This window comes from Eurytemora carolleeae, unplaced genomic scaffold (genome assembly GCF_000591075.1).
Source record: "Eurytemora carolleeae unplaced genomic scaffold, Eaff_2.0 scaffold137, whole genome shotgun sequence".
Taxonomy (NCBI): domain Eukaryota; kingdom Metazoa; phylum Arthropoda; class Copepoda; order Calanoida; family Temoridae; genus Eurytemora; species Eurytemora carolleeae.
In genome coordinates, this window is record NW_019396143.1 from 289226 (window position 1) to 312598 (window position 23373).

At 32.1% G+C, this 23373-nt stretch overlaps 2 protein-coding genes and 1 long non-coding RNA gene across 3 annotated transcripts; 2 read left to right on the forward strand and 1 right to left on the reverse strand.

The window, feature by feature from the left end:
* Positions 1-1372: 1372 nt before the first annotated feature.
* Positions 1373-1882, reverse strand: LOC111696260 (uncharacterized). Its single transcript, XR_002764032.1, has 2 exons — positions 1662-1882; positions 1373-1483 (listed from the first exon to the last, which is right to left on the reverse strand). It is a non-coding gene; the product is annotated as an uncharacterized LOC111696260 (long non-coding RNA).
* A 255-nt stretch (positions 1883-2137) lies between these two features.
* On the forward strand, positions 2138-3237 carry LOC111696253 (collagen alpha-1(IV) chain-like). Its single transcript, XM_023465806.1, has 3 exons — positions 2138-2234; positions 2481-2814; positions 2928-3237. The coding sequence occupies exons 1-3, from the start codon at positions 2138-2140 to the stop codon at positions 3235-3237; spliced, it is 741 nt and encodes a 246-aa protein (XP_023321574.1).
* Positions 3238-3801: 564 nt separating this feature from the next.
* On the forward strand, positions 3802-23174 carry LOC111696254 (uncharacterized). Its single transcript, XM_023465807.1, has 13 exons — positions 3802-3825; positions 4228-4353; positions 6649-6741; positions 11547-11645; positions 14583-14691; positions 15312-15406; positions 16400-16480; positions 16743-16811; positions 18334-18350; positions 21209-21275; positions 21506-21539; positions 22177-22228; positions 23053-23174. The coding sequence occupies exons 2-13, from the start codon at positions 4259-4261 to the stop codon at positions 23172-23174; spliced, it is 933 nt and encodes a 310-aa protein (XP_023321575.1). The 5' UTR covers positions 3802-3825; positions 4228-4258.
* Positions 23175-23373: the final 199 nt, after the last annotated feature.

The following is a 23373-nucleotide window of genomic DNA, read 5'->3' on the forward strand; positions in this document are numbered from 1 at the left end:
GGGGGGAGGGGGGGGGTTAGGTGAATTGGAAATTTCCTTTATGTGTTGTTGACAAATGCTTGAGAGAAAAAATAAACAGCTTTCCAACATTTTTAAAGTTTATTCTCAGATTTGACAATGGGAATAGTTGAAGTAAAGATGCATTCAATCTACAACTGACTTTAAACTTAATTTTCTGAAAAAAGTTATATTTTCTTATATTGTAGTTTCTGTATGTTATAAACGTTACTTGCGGATATTATTCAACAGAGACAAAGAATGTAATTTATAGAATTCAACATGTTTTAGGATTTGAACAATAACAGGTGTTTTCCTCATTGAAGACGACTGATACTGAGTGACATTCGCCTTATTATGTAATATCACTGCAGCAATTTCCCAGAAAAAGAAATTGCTTTGAAATTTACGATGTTAAAAGAAAATAGCTGTAATTTCTAAAACTTCATAAAAACATGATATTTAGATTTGGATAAAATTTAGCTGACATATTCCTTCAAAGAAGAAAATATATTTCAAATAAAAACGAATTGTCATGAAATTTAATTTTTTGAAAATTTTTTTTCTTCTCAGTAAGTATATGAAAGTGGTGAAGGTAGAGGGCCGGGGAGGGGGGTGGGGGTAACGAGTACCGGGGAGGGGCATTTTTATTAAATACTAGCTGAAGGATAAGGCGTTGCCCGTGGAATTTTTAAAAAAAAATTTTGAAAAAAAACATTTTTGAAAAACGCATTTTGAAAAAAGTATTTTTGAAAAAAGCATCATTTTTATTTTTTTTAGCCTATAACACCCCCGGCCACCCCTGAGTGTCCACAAAAACTTCCAGCCAATCGCTTAAGCCGTTTGGGCTGAAATATCTATGATATTTTAAAAATGGAAAACAGTTTTTAAGAATTTCCAATAATTCTAGAAAATTGGTTTTATTTAAAGTAAAAAATACAAGTAGAAAGCGCAGAACAAAATTTTATACGTGAAATAAAAGTTACAAGAATGAAATATTTTAAAACTCCCTCCCAGCTCCTGTATTTCTGTAGATTGCCCCAATTTTACTATTTTCCCCTTTAATACCCCCCACCCCCTGCCTTCCCCCTCTCCCTTTTTAAACCCTTCAATTTTGTTATTTTGCTCTATTGACACAGAACTTTTATTTGAAGTCATGATCACTGCAGTCTAAGTTAATCTGAAGTTATGATCACTGCAGTCTAAGTTAATCTGAAGAATTGTTAACTTTATACAGTGGGAGACGATAAAATCAATCTAATAAAGACGATAAAATCAATCTAATAAAGACGACTTTTTATTTTAGTTTTGATTTTTAACAAGCTTATGTTTCGCTACTTAGCGAATTCCCTAAAGACCTAATGAAATCTATAAGTACCGAGTGGTATTTCTCTGGATAGGATTGTAAGGCTTCCTTCTCTCAACGCTCTCCATAACAAAAGGATGATAATAAGGTTCCGAACGTTTATTTCTCTAAGCCTTCAATCTAAATAATCTTTTATAAGCCAACAGAAAAAGCATTGAGTGATAAATCATACAAATACAGCAATAAATCCACTCAGGCATTAAAAAACTGTGGCAAGGAACCCATACATTACATCATACAATATCAACCATAACCGAACATAAATAAACAATATTCATATAAATATAATCATAATTACCGCAGTGGTCCTAGAATTTTCACACGGTTTTAATAATCGACGAACATTACATGAAATACAACTATATACTGAAGTAGAATCTGCTCGCTCCTACGCAGAGAACTTGCGCATGCGTAGTCGGACTGTAAACAGCTTCTAAAACTAGTTCTTCACAATACGTTCTGTACAGATCCTCAGGGGGAACTCAGAGAATCACAGGGGTATCACATAGACTTTATGAACGCAGCGTAGCTCGCGTAACAGCTTATTTACAATAACAAGTTAAACATTAAAATTTTACTCGATCAAAAGACCTATGTGAAAATCAATTTAATTTTGATGCGGATCCGGATCCGAATCCTGGATCCTGATCCGAATCCTGGATCCGGATCCAAATCCTGGATCCACCCTGGACAAAAAGTCCAGGCCATAAACATTTCCTTTAACAAGGGGAACCAGACGGACTAAGAAGCCAAGAACCCGGGAATTAGAAAAACATGGAAACCAGAGATACCAGGATACAAGGAATTCCAGAATACCAGGGAAACCAGGGATATCAGAGAAAACAGGGATACCAAGGAAACCAAAGGAACGGCACGGAAACTTCAGGAACGCCAGGGAAACAGACAACCAGGGATACAAGGGAAACTTAAAAAAACCAGGAAAACCAGGAAAAGGAGGGGAAACCAGAGAGCCACTAGGGATATCAACATAACAAGGGAAACCTAAAATCCCCAGGAAAATGAGAAGAAAATGAGAGGAAACCAGGGAGACCAGTGACATCATGTGAAACCCAGGAAAAACCAGGTAAATCAGAAGAACCGGGTGACTAAAGTAAAGGTCAAGGGAAACTAAAGGTACTACGAATACAGAAGAACCAGGGTAAGATAAGAAGAACCAGAGGAATTAAGAATTACCAAGGATACCAGGGAACTCCCAGGAACCAAAGAAACCAGAGAAACCCGGAACACCAGGGTAACCAGGGAAACCAGGGAAACCAGGGAAACCAGGAAAAATCAGGAAAACCAGGGAAAACAGGGAAACCAGGAAAACCAGGGAAACCATGGGAACCAGAGGAAACAGGGAAACCAGGAACACTAGGGAAACCAGAGAAAACAAGAACACCAGGGACGTCAGGGGAACTGGGGGAACCAGGAATATCAGAGGAACCAGGGTAGCTAAAGTAATACCAGGAAAACCAGAATAGTCCAAGAAAACCAGGGAAACTAGGGGAAAAAAGGAAACCAGGGGAACCTGTGAAAATAGGGAGAAATCAGAACAAACTAGGGAAACCAGGGGAACCAGCGGAACTTGGAAACCAGGGGAACCAGAGAAACCAGGAAAACCAGGAAAACCAGGAAAACCAGAAACAGCAGAGAAACTAGGAAAACCGGGGATGCCAGGAAACTTAAAGGAATCAGGAGAAGCAGAGAAACAAGCGAAACTAGAGAAACAAGAGACACCAGGGAAACCAGGGAAACCAAAGGAACTAGTGCAACCAGGGGAACTAGGGAAACCAGGGAAACAGGGGAATCAAGGGAACCAGGGGAACCAGGGATACCAGGGGAATCATGGAAATCAGGGAAAATTTAAGTAATACAGGTTTAACTGCAGGGAAACCAGGAAAAAATTAGGAAATGAAGGTATAACTGCAGGGAAACCAGGAGAAAATTAGGAATAGAAGGTATAACTGCAGGGAAACCAGGGGAAAATTAGGAAACCAATGTATAAAATAATGAAAAATAGAATATTCTTCTACTCCAGATTCTCACGAAAGAATTCATTTCCATTATATCGAAAGTTTGGCATAAAATTCTAGATTATTGAAAAGTTTTCCAGGTTTAGAATATTTAATAACTTTGATACAGCATTCATTCTAGTTCTTAGAGGGGAGACACAGGAATATTTTTATTTAAGAAAATAATATAAAACATATTTTACATATTAGAATAATTTTGGCAAATTTGGTTAAGTTTATCAAAATCAAATTTTGTGTTTTATTTAACATGTATTTGCATACTGAAACCTGAGGCCATTTTTAAAGTTCTAGGTAGACACAAATATAGAATTCATTTTAATTAATACAATTTTTCCACATTGAAAATAATTATCATTTAATTTTTTTAACACAATTTAAACAATTTCCCATAACCATATGGGTGAATACAGAGGAAAAGAATGGCAGGCAAGCACATTTAGTTATATTACCAATCCCATACATCTTTTTGGAAACTCAAATATTGCGCCGTGCAATATTGTTTAATTATTCTTAAACGCAAGGAAGTAAAACAAATTGCGCTTATTGTGCGTGATTCCGTTGCGTTTATTGCGCGTAATTATTACGGAATTGGCTCAATTTAATTCAATTGCGTGCAAAGGCTCGCTATATTGCGCGCAAGTATTATCCACTTGCATTGGAATACCTATTTTCTACCAATGGCATGGACATTAAAAGGTCAGAGAAGAAAAGAACGGATTGCATTTCTTTGTGATCTTATTTTCCGCAAAAAAATATGCAGGCACTATGATTGAACAAGGTGTATTTGTAAAGTCTGCTTAGCATGTACATTGTACATAGCATTTTCAGGGTACAGCTACCAGTGTACGGGACCGAATGGATGTACAACAACATGGATATGTCAGACCTGATAATTCTAGCAGCAGATGAACAGTGGTGGTGGGGGCAGACAGTCAAGGAGTTTACAGCACACAGGTTATGTGCAGTACACCGGGTTAAACAGCAAAACGGGTTATACAGTACACCAGGTTAAACATTACTGAGCCCAAAACTTATGACAGGGTATCATTATGAAAACCAGTTTTGAAACCCGGGTTTCATAAATGGGGTTAGGAAGTTTTGTGGATATCAATTTTTTTGTTATGAAATATTTTTTTATTTAGTTTCTTCATATTCTGAATTTTTGTCGAATCTTTTAAATCAAAATCTAAAAAATGTTAAGACCCCAAAAAGGAAACTTGGGAGTTTCGTTCAATGATACTCTTTTAAATTTTGGGCTCTGCACCAAGTTATGCAGTACACCAGGTTATACAGTACACCAAGTTATACTGTACAGTACACCGGATTATACAGAGCCCGAAATTTAAAAGAGTATCGTTGAACAAAACTACCGAGTTTCCTTTTTGGGGTCTTAACTTTTTGTAGATTTAGATTTAAAAGATTCGACAAAAATGAAGAAACTAAACAAAATAATATTTCATAACAAAAATATTGATATCCACAAAACTGCCTAATTCCCCATACGTAAACCCGGGTTTTAAAGCTGGTTTTCATAACGATACCCTGTCTTAAGTTTTGGGCTCTGGTTAAATATTACTGCACCAAGTTATGCAGTACACCAGGTTATACGGTACACCAAGTTATACTGTACAGTACACCGGATTATACAGTGCACATTTTGTACATAAAAAAAGGGGTTACCCAGCAAGCAGGACAGAATAACTTTTGCTAAAGTTTTACCCCCTTTTTATTTTCTTAAAGCCCTTCTATATACTGTATAAGTAGGACAACATGTTGATTAGAATTCTTGATGAAAAACATATTTTCTTGTACTTTCATGCTGTTAATGTTATTCATGAACATGAAACTTATGAATTTATAAGTTTTAAGTTTATTTGAATCGGAAATGCTTTACATATTCATGACCCTTAAACCCTATTTTATTTTTTCAACATTAAAATTAGCTCTATAATTATTATTTCCAATAGTTGTTTGTTCATCGTCGAAAAATACTAACTGTCCACCACCAGTTATATTAAATGTAATGTAAACAATAAATATGTAACTTTCCTTTTCCTTTTCCTTTCCTTTTCCTTTTCTTTTCACTTCCTTTCCCTTTCCTTTTTCTTTTCTTTTTCCTTTCCTTTTCCTTTCCTTTTCCTTTCCTTTTCCTTTCCTTTTCCTTTCCTTTTCCTTTCCTTTTCCTTTCCTTTTCCTTTCCTTTTCCTTTCCTTTTCCTTTCCTTTTCCTTTCCTTTTCCTTTCCTTTTCCTTTCCTTTTTCTTTTCTTAGATTTGGGGGGAAATATTCTTACAACCTCTAACTTTGGAGATTTTTAAATGTTTTTGTAATTACTTACTTACTTACTTTAATTAAACCCCGTCTTTTAAGGGTTAGAGAAATATTTTTTTTCAAATAAATGGAAAAAGAAAAGTTAAAAGACAAGAAATTTATAATTACGATTTTTATTTTTAAAAAAAACTTAAAAGTATAAAAATAAAAAGACCTAATTGGAACATTTTTTTTGGATGTTTCTCAAAAAGTTTCCTTCTGAGACTGTTCAATATTTTTTACTTTTCTAAAATACACCCCCCACACCCTGGGCTTAAATACTTACTGCCTGAGTCCTCAGGCATACTCCCAAAATGCCTAATTTTACCTAAATAAGATTATTTCCAGTCACTGGATTTTTACATTTTATACAGTTAAACCCTAAATGAGCCATACATCGAAAGAATTTATCAAATGTCATCTTGACAATTTTTCAATGCTTTTATACTATTTTACTTAAATCTCAGTATTTGCGAAAATAAATAAATAACCATGAATATGCGGGAACAGTTTTAAAGAGCTGCAAATAAGCATTTAATTAAAAAACTAAATATCTGCAACATTCCATTATCAGAAAGTGAAGAATACGACATTTATTGAATTCTTTCGATGTATGGCTTATTTAGGGTTTAACTAGCTTTAGCAGTTTGGAAAGCCTATGTTAAAGGGAAGAGGTTGCACAACAGGAAACATTTGTAGAGATTAGGGTAAAAATGCAAAAGGGATTATAATTCTGCGACTAATGGTCTGACGTCAAGGCCAAAATTGAAGAGTTTTCTATTTTTATAAATATATATTTTTTAATTATTTTTTTTAAGATTTTTAATTAGTTTTTATAACTGTTCGTGCTCATGCTACGTGATTTTTCTAATATTTGATTCAATGTCTAGTTCATTTCTATATTTTTATATTACTGTTATTATAATTATTATTGATTAAGGTTAGTCCTGTGTGCTGCAAGTCCTGTATTTCATCAGCTGTTCTATCCTGTAGAGGGAGGACCTGATATTCCTCCTTGCCTGTCCTTATCACAGTAAGCCATTATATGTTTACTTATATTTCAAGTGACCTTACATGCAAAGATCGCAATGCCCGATTCACAACAGTACCCTTGAAACCAAAATCTGATCAATAAGATATTGTTTAATTTTTCATGTAGTTTAAACGACGTTTTTTGGCTGCTAGATGTCTATCCAAGCAAAACCCCTAAACATTGAGAAATGAGACATCTATCGGCCAAATAATCGTCGATTAAAGAACATTATATAAAATTAATATTATGAAATATTAACTAATTAAAAATGCATTGAATCGAGTTTGTTATTTTTAGGTTATATAATAGGTAAATGATTAATATTAAATTTAATTGAATTAATTACGATCTGAGTGAAATAATGCGACTCATTCTTGTGTATGAGTCGTTCTCTCCTTAAATACGAAACAGATAGTATACCCAAAAAACATGGGAATACAGGGTGTCCCAATAAACATGGAATTCAGTGACGAATTCGATATCGTCTTTTTAAATAATTCTTTGATTTAGTACAGTGATACTTACTGAGAAAGCTGTAATTTGTAAAAGTTTCGTTTGCTATGTTCACATTTTGTTTGTTTATGTTTTTACTGCTTACGGTTGTACTTAGTAAAACAAGAAAATTACAGTATACAAACAGCTGTTCATCTTGCGGAGACATAATAGACACATCTTTATAGTCATTTACCCTTTTCATAAAATAAACTCTAGCAGACATAATAATATTATGGCGTTTGAAATTAGGTATTACAATGCTAATTCATAACAAAGACGATATCGAATTCGTCACTGAATTCCCAAGTTTAGTGGGACACCCTGTATTAAGATTAGTATCAGTCGATATCAAATTCAATTCGATATCAGCCTATACCCCCTTACATTTTTCGCGAACACTCCCTTTAAGATACACTTATAAAAGTGGAAGATTTATTACAGTTCTGGGCATACATGCACTATAGTTCTTGAAATAATCAAAATTTTGGCAAACGTTGGCAAGAAAAACCTCTTATTTTCCTAGATTAAAATATTTCATACATAGCGTGTTAAATGTGAAGAGAAAGAAGGAAAAGCTAGTTTAACTAAAGGATGTAAAAAAAATCCCGCAATAAGCTTTAAATCATGCAACATACTATGTTGCAATTATAGATGGGAATCGTTTTTGTAAACGATGGTGTTGTTTTAACAATTTAAAATTGTTCAACGATTCTAAACGTTCTTTAACGAATTCTAAATAGTTTTATTTACCGAACAAACGATTTTTTAAAACAAACAATTTTTATAGTTCTTTAATCAATCTATCGATCTTAGTAAAGGATTTACCAAACGATCTTTCACTGAGGAAACGAACCGAATAGACGGAAATTGAGCGATAGTTTTGAGATTGAACGAAATCAATTTTTTAACAATTGAAAAAAATAAACAAAATGGGTTGTTCACATACGATGAACAAACGTAATAAAAAGCCGAAAGCGCTCATCTCTAACTGCGAAAGGTTAGTTTCGTGGTTATTCTGCGCTGTTTTCACAATTGATCAATAGGTGTATTTCAAGCAGTTAATCAAGCAAGCAAACACCATAACTATAATAACCTTTGTCAAATCATACAAGCTACAGAATCTCGCAGATCTGTCGCTGTAATAAAAGTAAATTCAACCTATAGAAGTGTAAAGTCTGACCGCGTCAACCTCGTTGTACCAGCTTGTCCTGTACACAGAGCTAGACCAACTTTGTTGACCCCTGCCAGGCGGTACAGTACAAACCATGAGACCGGAAAGGTTGACCCGGCTCGGAAATTCAAATGTACTCCGGCTGTCCGTGGAATAGGTAAACAAATTTCACTGAAAATAATGAACTTCTCTGATGAAGAAATGTTTATACACAAGGCTTTCTGGACGTTTTTGCGCTCCTCTGTGAGCAACATCTCAAGCGTTTAAATGTTGCTATCCAAACAATATTTTTCTTTTTAATTGTAAAACTCAAATTGTTGCGAACTTTTCTGTAAACATTAATAGATTTCTTAAACTTTTAAGATCATCATTTCTTCTAAACAACATTTTTACTTTTAACAATCCATAAATAAACCTTTTCTGTTATCTGATGAGTTGCCACACACGTATTCACGTATTATTCACAGACACCCAAACAAGCAAAAATATATTGTTTAAATACAAATTTCATATCCTCATTAAAATTTTGTATGGGGGTTGTCCAGAAATAAGATTATTTTCAATTATTAGCATAGATACAGACTTGTTTCAAGACTGGTTCGATTTTGAATTGTCGCAACACTTTTAATATTACCTCACAAGTCCGTCAGTATTTTTTTTGTAGCCCTAGACATGCACATTCTAGAGCGAAAATGCATTTGTTTTAGATTTAGTTTTAAGAAGTAATCGGCAAATTTTTTATGGTTTTTGAGCAAAAGAGAGGATGCAAAAGGGTGTCCCATGAATCATGACAGTGTAGCAACTGACGACTTGAATGTTGCTTTTTGATATAATTTGCTGTTAAAGTAGGCTGACGATCAAATTTCACAAATAAATTTCAAGATTAAAGACGACCTTCAAGTCGCCTTGATACCGTCATGTTTCGTGGGACACCCTGATTCTCCTTAAGTCTGCGTTCTCAATGATGTTATTTAGAAATTAAAAAAAAATAAAAATAAAGAAAATGAACTGTTAACAATCTGAAAAATCTCAGAATATTAGATTAAAACTTAAAAAGATCTTATTTTACAAGATTATATTATTTCGTGGTAGAATTATATAAACGTAATGTTGGAAGAGAAACGAGGATGATGAAACCAAGCAAGTAGAATAGTACATTTCTCTGAAAAAATTAATTAGATTTCTCAAAATATAAAGTTCCAGCAATTGAGATAGTTGTCTGAAAGCTGAATGGCCAAGTACGTTAAAGAAGTGTGTATAAATTGTCTGTTAAAAAAGTGTGTATAAATTGTCTGTTAAAAAACTGTGTATGAATTGTCTGTTAAAAAAGTGTGTATAAATTGTCTGTTAAATAAGTGTGTATAAATTGTCTGTTAAATAAGTTTGTATAAATTGTCTGTTAAAAAAGTGTATGAATTGTCTGTTAAAACAGTGTGTATAAATTGTCTGTTAAAAAAGTGTGTATAAATTGTCTGTTAAGAAAGTGTGTATAAATTGTCTGTTAAAAAAGTGTTATAAATTGTCTGTTAAATAAGTGTGTATAAATTGTCTGTTAAATAACTGTGTATGAATTGTCTGTTAAAAAAGTGTGTATAAATTGTCTGTTAAAAAAGTGTGTATAAATTGTCTGTTTATAAAAGTGTGTAAATTGTCTGTTTAAAAAAGTGTGTATAAATTGTCTGTTAATAAAGTGTGTATAAATTGTCTGTTAAAAAAGTGTGTATAAATTGTCTGTTAAATAAGTTAGTAAAAATTGTCTGTTAAAAAAGTGTGTATAAATTGTCTGTTAAATAAGTTAGTAAAAATTGTCTGTTAAAAAAGTGTGTATAAATTGTCTGTTAAAAAGTGTGTATAAATTGTCTGTTAAAAAAGTGTATAAATTGTCTGTTAAAAATGTGTTATAAATTGTCTGTTAAAAAGTGTGTATGAATTGTCTGTTAAAAAGTGTGTATACATTGTCTGTTAAAACAAGTGTATGAATCGTTTTTAAAAAGTGTGTAAATAGTCTGATGTAAAAAACGAAGATTATATGTAAATAATTATCATAACAATATTGCACTAGAATAGAATCTTTATAAGATATTTTCGCTTAATGGGACTGTATGTGTAATTTCAAATCTATCTCCTGTCTCCATTTAAAGAATATCAAATCTAATTTACAATTGGTATCCCTAAAAGCTAAGCCTTACTAAAATGTCTATCATATTTCAAAAAAAGTTTTAGTTTTAGTTTTAAGTGACTTGTTATATGTCTAGAAAACGACAATTTCTTCCACATAATCAGATGAATATTCTTTAGGGTACCATTGTAAATCGGGTGTATATCCCTCTTCAAATTAAAGATGCTTCGAAATTACAACGATGGTTACAATACAATATCAACAAGGTCATTTTGTCGTCAAGTTTTTTTATATGGCTTTTGCTAAAGTGACAGGTAGAAAACTATAGAATATTAAGACGACATTAAAGTAATACTGAAGTGCATTTGATGTTGTTACAAAGCAAATAGCTTTACTAGTAAGTTATTTAATCACTTAGTAAGTGAAATGTGCCTATTTGCACTGCACAATTGTTGCGTCTTATGTTTATTGGACTATCTAAAGTCATAAATTGAGCCTAAAAGTCGACTTACTATTCCAGAGTTAATCTTGGGATCAGTTGCATTGAGATCTCCATCTAATGCAGATCTTTAAGATTATTTTAGGTCCTCTTTGATATCCCTTGATAGGCATTCTCTGCATTAAAATATCCATGATCCTCGAATTTAAAAGTGCCATGCATTGGATGTCGAGATCAAGTCTTTAAGATTTATTTAAGATTTATTTATTTAAGAATAGAAGAATAACAGAATAGAAGAATTGAATATGAATGTTTATAATTTAAAAAAAATGCTTATTTTCAACTCGGGTTTCTATACAAAGTGACATGAGCATTTCTGCAGGAGAACATATTGAAATTACCAGAAATAAACACTTTTAAACTTCTAGAAACGAGAATATCTTCCACATTATTGATTGAATAATGGATTCAATGGTAACGTTGTGAATTGGACTTTGCCATCTTTTCATGGAGGGTTACTTTAAATTACGCTTACACTATCTTTAAGTAAGATATGTTAGCTTATCGCGTGTATTGTTAAGGAACAACAGCAACAACAGCAACAACAGTGTAAAAGTTGAGATTGAGGGAATTCCACCAATAGCTGTGGAAGCTATGCTAGAATACTGCTATAAAGACAGGTAACAGAGATAGTTCCTTGTAAACAATAGAATCATCGATCACATGACGATCGTTACAACTTGCATTTTGGATCGTTTTTGGATCGGTTTTTTTTGCACTTATCTTCTGTTATGGTAAAAATTTGACCTAGTATAAGAAAAACAAATTCTTAAAATAACTAATATTTTACAAAAATTGGCTAATTTTGACCTTGAAAGAAAATAAAGACAAAAAACTGACCAATTAAAGGCAAATCACAAGTTGGTAGTTTTAGGCTGATAATTGTTGTGATACCTTTAGTTCAAACAGATTATCAAGTTTAATAGGTTTAGTTCAAATAGATTATCAAGTTTAATAGGTTTAGTTCAAATAGATTATCAAGGTCAATAGGTTTAGTTGAAATAGATTATCAAGATCAATAGGTTTAGTTCAAACAGATTATCAAGTACAATAGGTTTAGTTCAAATAGATTATCAAGGTCAATAGGTTTAGTTGAAATAGATTATCAAGATCAATAGGTTTAGTTCAAATAGATTATCAAGTACAATAGGTTTAGTTCAAATAGATTATCAAGGTCAATAGGTTTAGTTGAAATAGATTATCAAGATCAATAGGTTTAGTTCAAATAGATTATCAAGTTCAATAGGTTTAGTTCAAATGGATTATCAAGTTCAATAGGTTTAGTTCAATTAGATTATCAAGTTCAATAGGTTTAGTTCAAACAGATTTAGATTTTGGTTCAAATAGATTATCAAGTTCAATAGGTTTAGTTGAAATAGATTATCAAGATCAATAGGTTTAGTTCAATTAGATTATCAAGTACAATAGGTTTAGTTCAAACAGATTATCAAGTACAATAGGTTTAGTTCAAACAGATTATCAAGTTCAATAGGTTTAGTTCAAATAGATTATCAAGTTCAATAGGTTTAGTTCAAACAGATTATCAAGTTCAATAGGTTTAGTTCAAATAGATTATCAAGTTCAATAGGTTTAGTTCAAATAGATTATCAAGTTCAATAGGTTTAGTTCAAATAGAAAATCAAGTTCAATAGGTTTAGTTCAAATAGATTATCAAGTTCAATAGATTTAGTTCAAATAGATTATCAAGTATTATAGGTGGCAACATAGAAATGAACCGATTATACACAACGTCACATAGTATCAAATATAACAAGGAAAACGAAATTTTCTCATGTTGACATGTTTTCCAATAAATAAAAAGTGTAAAAGCAGCAAATAAAGAACACATAAAATTGCACTTATATTTTACTGTAAGATAAGCACTTTATTCTAAAATTATTACTGTTATTCATAATCTTGTCTGACACATAAAACTGAATTGACACTTGTGACGACAGAATACAACTGTACTGAGAGTGCACAAATTCTACGTTGCCATCTATTGTACTAGAATCTATTTTGTTTTGGGTTCCATTAAAATCAGTAAGGTTTTATAACTTTTTAAATTATTTGTTCTAAACAGTTGCTTTTCTCACACAGACACTGTCCTAGATTTTGACACTGAGAAAAAAAAATATTTTTATATTTCCTCTTATAGGATACAAATATTGCAAAGTTTAATAAAATCTAACTTTAACAGGAAATAGTTTTCAAATGTTGGAAGTTTTATTTTTTATTTATTTTCTTCAAATACCAACCAGAACGATTTAAGTACATCCTTATTGGTAATCATTAGTATTTTTTTCATTATGTTAGATAAATTTGATTATGAGAATGAGTACACAGCACACAGTACACTGTTTAGGTTTAATAAATCAGATTATGAGAATGAGTACACTACTCAGTACACTGTATAGGTTTAATAAATCAGATTATTAGAATGGGTACACTACACAGTAAACTGTATAGTATAATAAATCAGATTATGAGAATGGGTACACTACACATTACACTGTATAGGTTAAATATATCAGATTATGAGAATGGGTACACTGCAGTACACAGTACACTGTATAGGTTTAATAAATCAGATTTTGAGAATGGGTACACTAAACAGTACACTGTATAGGTTTAATAAATCAGATTTTGAGAATGGACTACACAGTACATTGTCTAGGTTTAATAAATCAGATTATTAGAATGAGTACAGTACACTGTATAGGTTTAATAAATCAGATTTTGAGAATGGGTACACTAAACAGTACACTGTATAGGTTTAATAAATCAGATTTTGAGAATGGGTGCACTACACAGTACATTGTCTAGGTTTAATAAATCAGATTATTAGAATGAGTACACTACACATTAAAATGTATAGGTTAAATAAATCAGATTATGAGAATGAACTCTACACATTACACTGTATAGGTTTAATAAATCAGATTATGAGAATGAGTACAGTACACAGTACACTGTTTAGGTTTAATAAATCAGATTATTAGAATGGGTAGACTACACAGCACACTGTCTAGGTTTAATAAATCAGATTTTGAGAATGGGCACACAGTAAACTGTCTAGGTTTAATAAATCAGATTTTGAGAATGGGTACACTAGACAGCACACTGTCTAGGTTCAATAAATCTGATTTTGAGAATGAGTACACAGTACACAGTGAACTGTCTAGGTTTAATAAATCAGATTTTGAGAATGGGTACACTAGACAGCACACTGTCTAGGTTTAATAAATCTGATTATGAAAATGGTTACACAGTACACAGTAAACTGAATAGGTTTAATAAAACAGATTATGAGAATGGGTACACAGAACACAGTACACTGTATAGGTTTAATAAATCAGATTTTGAGAATGGGTACACTAGACAGTGCAATGTCTAGGTTTAATAAATCTGATTTTGAGAATGGGTACACAGTACACAGTAAACTGTACAGGTCTAATAAAACAGATTATGAGAATGGCTACACAGTTCACAGTAAACTGTATAAGTTAAATAAAACAGATTATGAGGATGGCTACAGTGCACAGTACACTGTATAGGTTTGAAAAGTCAGATTATGAGAATGGGTACAGTAGAAACCTACTGTGGAGATTATGGCATGCTGCTAAAGTTTTCAGAATCAAGCATCTTGTGCAACTTTGCTCTGAGGTAAAATTATATTCAGTTTAAACATATTTAAAATGAAAGCCAGAAAACAGCATTTATTAGCATTTTTTTATACTCGACTTTAAAAAAGCCTTATCGGTTAAAAAACCACAGTTTAGATTTTTTTGAAGCAAAGATTATTGCAAAGATTACAATGTTTCACAACGGTACGCTTGAAACCTTTTGTTAATCAATAATGTGGAAGATATTGTCGGTTTTCTAGGGTTAAAACTTTATGATTTACATATTGCACAAGTCACTTTTATAGAGAAACCACAATTGTAAGTTAACAGGTTTCGAAATTGTAAACTTTGATATCTAATTCATACTTCATACTTGGTGAGTCAGAGCTTTTAAGGGTATCGTTGTGAATCGGACATACGCCTCTTTGCATTGAGTGTTCCTTGAAATTACGCTTACAGTCCCTTTAATGGTTTAGGTTCTTGAGAGTACTTACAGTCCCTTTAATAGTTCAGGTTCTTGAGAGTACTTACAGTCCCTTTAATGGTTCAGGTTCTTGAGAGTACTTACAGTCCCTTTAATTGTTCAGGTTCTTGAAAGTACTTAAGTCCCTTTAATGGTTCAGGTTCTTGAGAGTACTTACAGTCCCTTTTATGGTTCAGGTTCTTGAGAGTACTTTGTGCGATGAGACTGTATTCTGGGATCTAAACTATAGTTTAGTGTACGCTGATCTTGGAACTGATATTATGAGGAAAAGGTAAATATTGGTCTCATCATATTCTTACTATCTGTTTATCTTTTATTTACGATCATCCTATACTAACATATCATGTCTCTTTTGGATTAACGTGTTGTATTCTACATTGAAGTGGTTATTCTAGATCGATTTAAGGGTTGTATACTTGACTGAAGGGTTGTATTCTAGATTGAAGGGTTGTATACTTGATTGAAGGATTGTATTCTAGATTGAAGGGTTGTATACTTGATTGAAGGGTTGTATTCTAGATTGAAGGGTTGTACTTTAGATTAAAGGGTTGTATACTAGATTGAAGGGTTGTATTCTAGATTGAAGGGTTGTATACTAGATTGAAGGGTTGTATTCTAGATTAAAGGGTTTTTTACTAGATTGAAGGGTTGTATTCTAGATTGAAGGGTTGTATTCTAGATTGAAAGGTTGTATTCTAGATTGAAGGGTTGTATTCTAGATTAAAGGGTTGTATACTAGATTGAAGGGTTGTATTCTAGATTGAAGGGTTGTATACTAGATTGACGGGTTGTATTCTAGATTAAAGGGTTGTATACTAGATTGAAGGGTTATATACTAGATTGAAGGGTTATATACTATATTGAAGGGTTGTATACTATATTGAAGGGTTGTTTTCTAGATTAAAGGGTTGTATTCTAGATTGAAGGGTTGTATTCTAGATTGAAAGGTTGTATTCTAGATTGAAGGGTTGTATTCTAGATTAAAGGGTTGTATACTAGATTGAAGGGTTGTATTCTAGATTGAAGGGTTGTATACTAGATTGAAGGGTTATATACTAGATTGAAGGGTTGTATTCTAGATTGAAGGGTTATTTTCTAGTTTGAAGGTTGTATTCAAGATTGAAGGGTTGTATTCTAGATTGAAAGGTTGTATTCTAAATTAAAAGATTGTATTCTAGATTGAAGGGTTCAATACAGGATTGAGAGGTTGTATTGGAATTGGTTCTATACCGTTCTATTCTAAACTAAAAGTATTTGTATTCAGGGTAAAAGGACGAATAGAGAAGCAAGGGAACAGTATGTTTGAGCACCCTAACCTTGTATGGTTAGATACTACAGCTATCAGGTACACTGTTATGAATAGAATTTGCAAATGTAATTCGTACTTTATTAAATAAATCTTTTCTATACCCAACATATTTAAAAATTGTCATGTAATAATATAAAGTCTTTCTTGCATTGGTAGAAAAAAGGCTTCAGATTCTCTGATTTCATTTTCTGTAAAGTTTAACCAAAATTGATTATTCTTGGACGAAAAACATAATTTTTTTTTCTAAAACCTTTTTGTTTGGCTTTAATGTTTGAGAAAAAAATGTCATTGTTTTCAGAGAGATATTAAGCTGCAGAGCTATGGGAAGTAGTGAGCCTGGAGTTGTGCTCAACAATACATTAAGATGGTAATTGTAATTTTTTACGTTTATACTGGCTTGGGAACCCGTAGCTGCCTAGTTTACTCATAGTTACTCCCGCCGTTTATCCGCACTTGGTCGGAAATCATGATTTCATCCATTTTTTCCTTTAAAAGCCGACCCATTCAACTTAGAATCTCAAAATCAAGATAAGAAATTCCCGTGGTTTTCCCGAGTTGGAAAATCGGTCAAGGGATTTAAACATTCTGATCAGACATACAAACAAACAAACAAACAGAGATTACTACTTTATGTACAGGGTGTCCCAAAAAAACGATCTTTAAGACATTGTAGCCATCGCGATGGTTCAATTTTTAAAAAATTGTTCATTTTTTAATTTTTTGGAACATTTCCGATCGAATGATTTCAATTAGAGGTATGTAGCACTAAAATTTAGGAAGTATTGACCGTTTGAAGTTTGTCATTTTGGCTTGGTCGAAAATTGAAATTGACAATTACAAAAATGATATAGAATTTTGATACAAATACATGTTTATGGTCTTTCTACTCAAAATGCCCCCAATGGTTTGCAATACATTTTTCTGCTCTATTCCTTACATCCATAATTGCTCTCATGCACATATCAACGTCTACTCTAGCAACATATCGAGATCTTCCACTGAATGAATTTCCAGGACTTGTTTTACTATTCACATTGAGTACTGTCCCTAGCTCATTGCCTTTTTATAATTTCTTCTGACATGACATAAAGCAGGATGTCTTGCATTGAGAAATTTACGCACAAAGTCCATGATAAGACCAGGCATAAAGTTTCTGTGACCCTTTCTTTTGTGATACTCAAAAGCAAGGAAGTTTCTTTCCTGTGTTGTAAACTGAGGTCTTGCCATTATTAAACAATAATTGCGCATTTTTAAGATTGTTTAAAAGATTTGAATGTTTTTCAGACACTAATAAAGTTCCATAATATTTTTAAAATTCGAAAAAATCAATTCATGAACTCTGAGTTGAAATAACAAACTTCAAACAGTCAATACTTTCTTAATTTTACTGCTACATACATCTAATTGAAATCAATCGATCGGAAATGGTCCAAAGATTTAAAAAATGTACAACTTTTTAAAAATTGAACTATGGAGAGTGCTACAATGTCTTAAAGATCGTTTTTTGGGACACCCTCTTCATAGTTAATAGATACCTACAAATATAAAAGATTTGAAAAAATTGACCTTTTAGAAAAAAATAGATTTTGTAGATATTTTTTTGAATTTTAAATCTTTAACGTACTCGGATTATTACAGTTTTGCAAATGTTTTTTACTCTCCCACCAACGAAAAGATAAAATAACTGCATATAATTTACTTGATAAAGACTCCCTTTTTTATTATTCTCTTTAGTATTTTAAAAAAAGGATTTGATCGGGTTGTAACGATCAAATCTTGGAATTTTTCTTTCTCAAAAGTTCATGATGTTGAAAGAGTTTATATTGATCTGACTGGGGTTGTGTAATCTGGAAGCATCTTTAGAAATATTAATTAAGATATATTTTCAGGTCGCTATATCAGCTCGGTAAGTAGGTTTAGTTAAAATCAATATTCTTCTCTCTCAATCTGTCCAACCAAGAGAAAGCCGAGAAGCCATCAAAAGATTTAAAAATAAACATAATTTTCAAGTAGCTAAGGGTTGGAAAGGAACTAACAACACTCTTTTAGATCTACAGGGTTACCCATAACGGATGAGACTTCAGAGCCGACTATACGAAATTTATACTGTTTTTTTTTTTTCTTCTTATTCATGATTCCCCAAATAGATTATCAAGTACAATAGGTGGCAACAGAGAAATAGATTATCAAGTACAATAGGTGGCAACAGAGAAATAGATTATCAAGTACAATAGGTGGCAACAGAGAAATAGACCAATTATACACCACGTCACAAGTTTAAAATATAACAAAGAAAACAAAATTTTCTCCATTAGTTGACATGTTTGAAGATTGAATAAAAAAGTGTAAAACCAGAAAATAAAGAACACACAAAATTGCACTTATTTTACCGTAAGATAAGCACTTTATTCTAAAACTATCACTTTTTTAAATAATTTTGTCTGACACATAAAACTGAATTGACACTTGTGACGTCAGAATACAACTGTACTAAGAGTGTACAAATTCTACGTTGCCATCTATTTGATTATTCCCAGCAGCTGTAAAATCGTGTCTTTATTTGCCAAATAGTTTTTAGCCGTCATTTCATGACTTTATTCGAGTCAGCAGACTTGATTTAGCCTTGGGATCTTCAAACTTTTAAGTCGTCTTTGCAGTCTCATCCTTTATGGTTAACCTGAACACGCACCTCTGACCCTTTAGTAAAAGTAAATTCAACCTAAAGTCTGACCGCACGCGTCAACCTTGTTGCACCAGCTAGTCCTGTCCATAGACTCGGAAATTCAAATGTAGTCTATTGCTGCCCGTGTGAAGTTAAAATTTGAAATATCAAGTTCCTTTTACGACCTTCGGTTCATTCAAATTCAAGTTTCAAGAAATCAGTTCCTTTGTTGATTTTGCATGCAACTTTGCATCTTAATTAATTAAACTTAGTACTGTCAAAAGAAATTTAATAAGAATACATTTGCGAAGGTGTTAGGACATTTCATAGAAAGACATTTTACAGATAACAGTTAATAGATAGGACATTTAATAGATTTAAGGACATTTTATAGATAGGACATTTCATAGACAAGATAGTTCATAGATAGGACAATTCTTAGGCAAGACATTTCAAAGATAGGAAATTTCAAGGATAGGACATTTAATAGACAGGACATTTCGTATAAATGACATTTTAGAGAGAAGACTTTCATAAGTAAAAAAAGAAAATTATTTAATAAACAGGAAATTTCACAGATAGAACATTTTATATGTAAAAAAATATAACTTTTCATAGAAAAGGAAATTCATAGAATGGTCATTTGAGAAACAGGACAACTCATAGATATGTCATCTTATATTTGGAAAAAGAAAATCATTGATGGAAATTTCATAGAAAAAGAAATTCATTGAATTCGAAGAGGAATTTCAGTAATAGCAAATTTCATAGAAAACACATTTCAAAGTTTCTCTAGATATATTTTGAACTTGTTATGTAGTAAATGCCCTACTCCAATAAATCCGTATAGACCCTTATCAATCCAGCAACTCAATCCCTCTCGTTGGTCTACGAGGCATAAGAACTAATCAGTTCAATTACACTCTACTATCAATGTTAATCCTGACACAATCTATTTGTATAATGCTTTACGATCAATGTCAAAACCGTACACGCTCTATCTGTACAATGCTTCACTACCAATGTCAAACCGGACCCGATCTATCAAAGCTTTACTGTCAATGTCAAACTGGACAAAATCTATCAGAGCTATACTATCAATGTCAAACTGGACACGATCTATCAGGGCTTTACTACTAATGTCAAAACAGACACAAACACGATCTATCACAGCTTTACTGTTAATGTCAAACTGGACACGATCTATCAGAGTTTTACTATCAATGTTAAACCAGACACGATTTATCAAAGCTTTACTATCAATGTTAAACCAGACACAATCTATCAGAGCTATACTATCAATGTTAAACCAGACACAATCTATCAGAGCTTTACTGTTAATGTCAAACTGGACACGATCTATCAGAGCTTTACTATCAATGTTAAACCAGACACAATCTATCAGAGCTATACTATCAATGTTAAACCAGACACAATCTATCAGAGCTATACTATCAATGTTAAACCAGACACAATCTATCAGAGCTTTACTATCAATGTTAAACCAGACACAATCTATCAGAGCTTTACTATCAATGTTAAACCAGGCACAATCCTTAAGAGCTATACTACACAATCTATCAGAGCTATACTATCAATGTCAAACCAGACACAATCTATCAGAGCTATACTATCAATGTTACACCAGACAAAATCTATCAGAGCTATACTATCGATGTCAAACCAGACACAATCTATCTGTACCAATTCCAAATCTATCTTTTAAGAAGGTTTTCCATGACGCTTCTTGTTCGCTAAACAGGGAAAATTACTCTCACAGGATAAATTGTTTAAGGAGTCTATTCCAACTAAATGTATTTTGGGTTCTATCTTACAAGTTAAGTTAATCAACGTAATTACAGGTTTTACGACATTATATACAAGCATAGTAAAGCTAATCACAACACAGGTTTGACGTAGTTATTTAAAGACGTAGCTAGGTTAGGTCAATTGCAATATAAGTTTTGTGTAGCTATGTACAAGCGCATTTAGATTTACAGACGATAAACAATGTAATATTTCTAGGTATATTCAGGTTAACAAATATAGTGTTACACGATATTCATTACAGTTATGCAGATTTATTTGAAACTTTTCTTTAGACAGAACCCTTTGTGAAGAAGAAGACGGAAAGAAAGATGCAGAAATACCTTTAGAATCAAGAATTAGGTAAAAAACATTTGCAGTTAATCAAAAGCATGTTTATTAAAGTTTAGCCCACAACTTCGGAGACTGATATAATTGAATGCTGCAGATAGATATTTAGTTTTTTTTATGTGAATAATTGTCTCTAGCTCTTTGAAACTATTTCCGCATAATTCATGGCTATTCATTTATTTTTGTAAGATTTATATAAAATAGAATAAAATCCAATTATAAAGATGACATCAATTTTTAAGGTTGATAAAGCAGATAAAGGATGGCAGAATAAAGGTGAAATAATTTGACACTTTGGAAGATTTATACTTTATTGAGCAAGAAGAAATCAGTGTTAAATTATCCTGGTCGATGTAATCATATTAGATCGCAAACAAATCAATTTAATTCCAAACAAATCATATAGATATTACAAACAATAGTTAAGATTATTTTTCGACGCATTCGGAAATAGTTGATATTTCATAATATTTTGTATTTTTCATGATCTGTGAGTTACGTTTGAAAACATTTATCCCTGTTTCGAGGATTTTTGATAATGAAGACGACATTTTCATATTTTCCAGGAATGTTCGAAAATCCAGCGCCAGCGAAAATTATTTAAAAAAACAAAATCAAAAATATTATGAAATATTAACTATATTACGAATGCGTCGAAAAATAATCGATAACTATTGTTTGTAATATCTGAATGATTTGTTTGGAATTAAATTGATTTGTTTGAATGTTGCATCTTTCCGAATTTGTATGGACGCTGTGTTCTTCGGTGTGAATCGTTTTTAAAAATTTTCAATTCCAATTAATTGGAAGTTGAGATTATTTTTTATCCGATAAAGGGCGAAAACGCGACTGTTTTAATTTGGAGGTTCATTTGAAATTATGTGAACAGTCCCTTTAAGACCCTTATTTTTAGGAGTTTACGGAAGAGGATGTCTCAAAATATTTGGATAGAGTTTTAGATTTAGGTAGACATTCAAGAAAATAAATATACTAGTTTGAGAAACCAGCGTTGCCCAGGGTACCCATGTAACTCCCTCCGTTTACCCGCGCTTGGTCGTAAATTACGATTTTAGCTATTTTCTGTGGAAAAGTAGACACACTTCATCTCAAAACTATAAACATTCCCGATCAAAATTAAAGGCATATCCGTGATGGGGTTCACGAGTTATGATTGGATTTAGAAACAAACAAACAGAGATTACTACTTTAAATATATAGATAAAGATTCAGATAAGACATTCACGGGGACATACTTATTATTCTAAGATTATTTTCTAAAAATTGTTCCTTATTAAGATACGTTATCTTTATATCTATAAGTAAAAATAAAAATAGAATTATCATTAAATTGTAAGGAAACGATTTTCATAGATTTTCACGAAAAAAGCCTGATAAATTTAAATCTGTAAGCTGTTTAAACTCTGATTTGACAATTTTAATATAAAAAAGTGATCGCGAAAAAACCTTAGACCATGTTTGAATCATTGAATGAACACTGAACACCTCTAAACCATGTTTGAATCCTTGAATGAACACTGAATACCCCTAAACCATGTTTGAATTCTTGAATGAACACTGAACACCCCTAAACCATGTTTGAATCCTTGAATGAACACTGAACACCCCTAAACCATGTTTGAATCCTTGAATGAACACTGAATACCCCTAGACCATGTTTGAATTCTTGAATGAACACGGAACACCCCTAGACCATGTTTGAATTCTTGAATGAACACTGAACACCCCTAAACAATGTTTGAATCCTTGAATGAACACTGAACAACTTTAGTGCCTTTTTCTGAACTGAGCCAGAAAGAATTTCTCCTTCATGTTATGGACTCTGGACTGCTAGACCAGGTTGGTACAACTATCTTGGCTATTTTCTTCCTTGCTTTTACATATTACATATAGGAAACTTACAGCCCAAGCTGTTTCAATTTATTTTTATGAAGTTTTTGAATTTTTTAATGACATGCTTTTTCAGTTTCTTTAAAAGAGATCATAGTCAAAAATAGAAAATAAAGGTTAAGATACATGAGATGACCCTGAAAAAGGATGTTTATGTTTTTATAAAGGTTGTTCATGCAAACAAGTTTGTATCGGAGAAAAT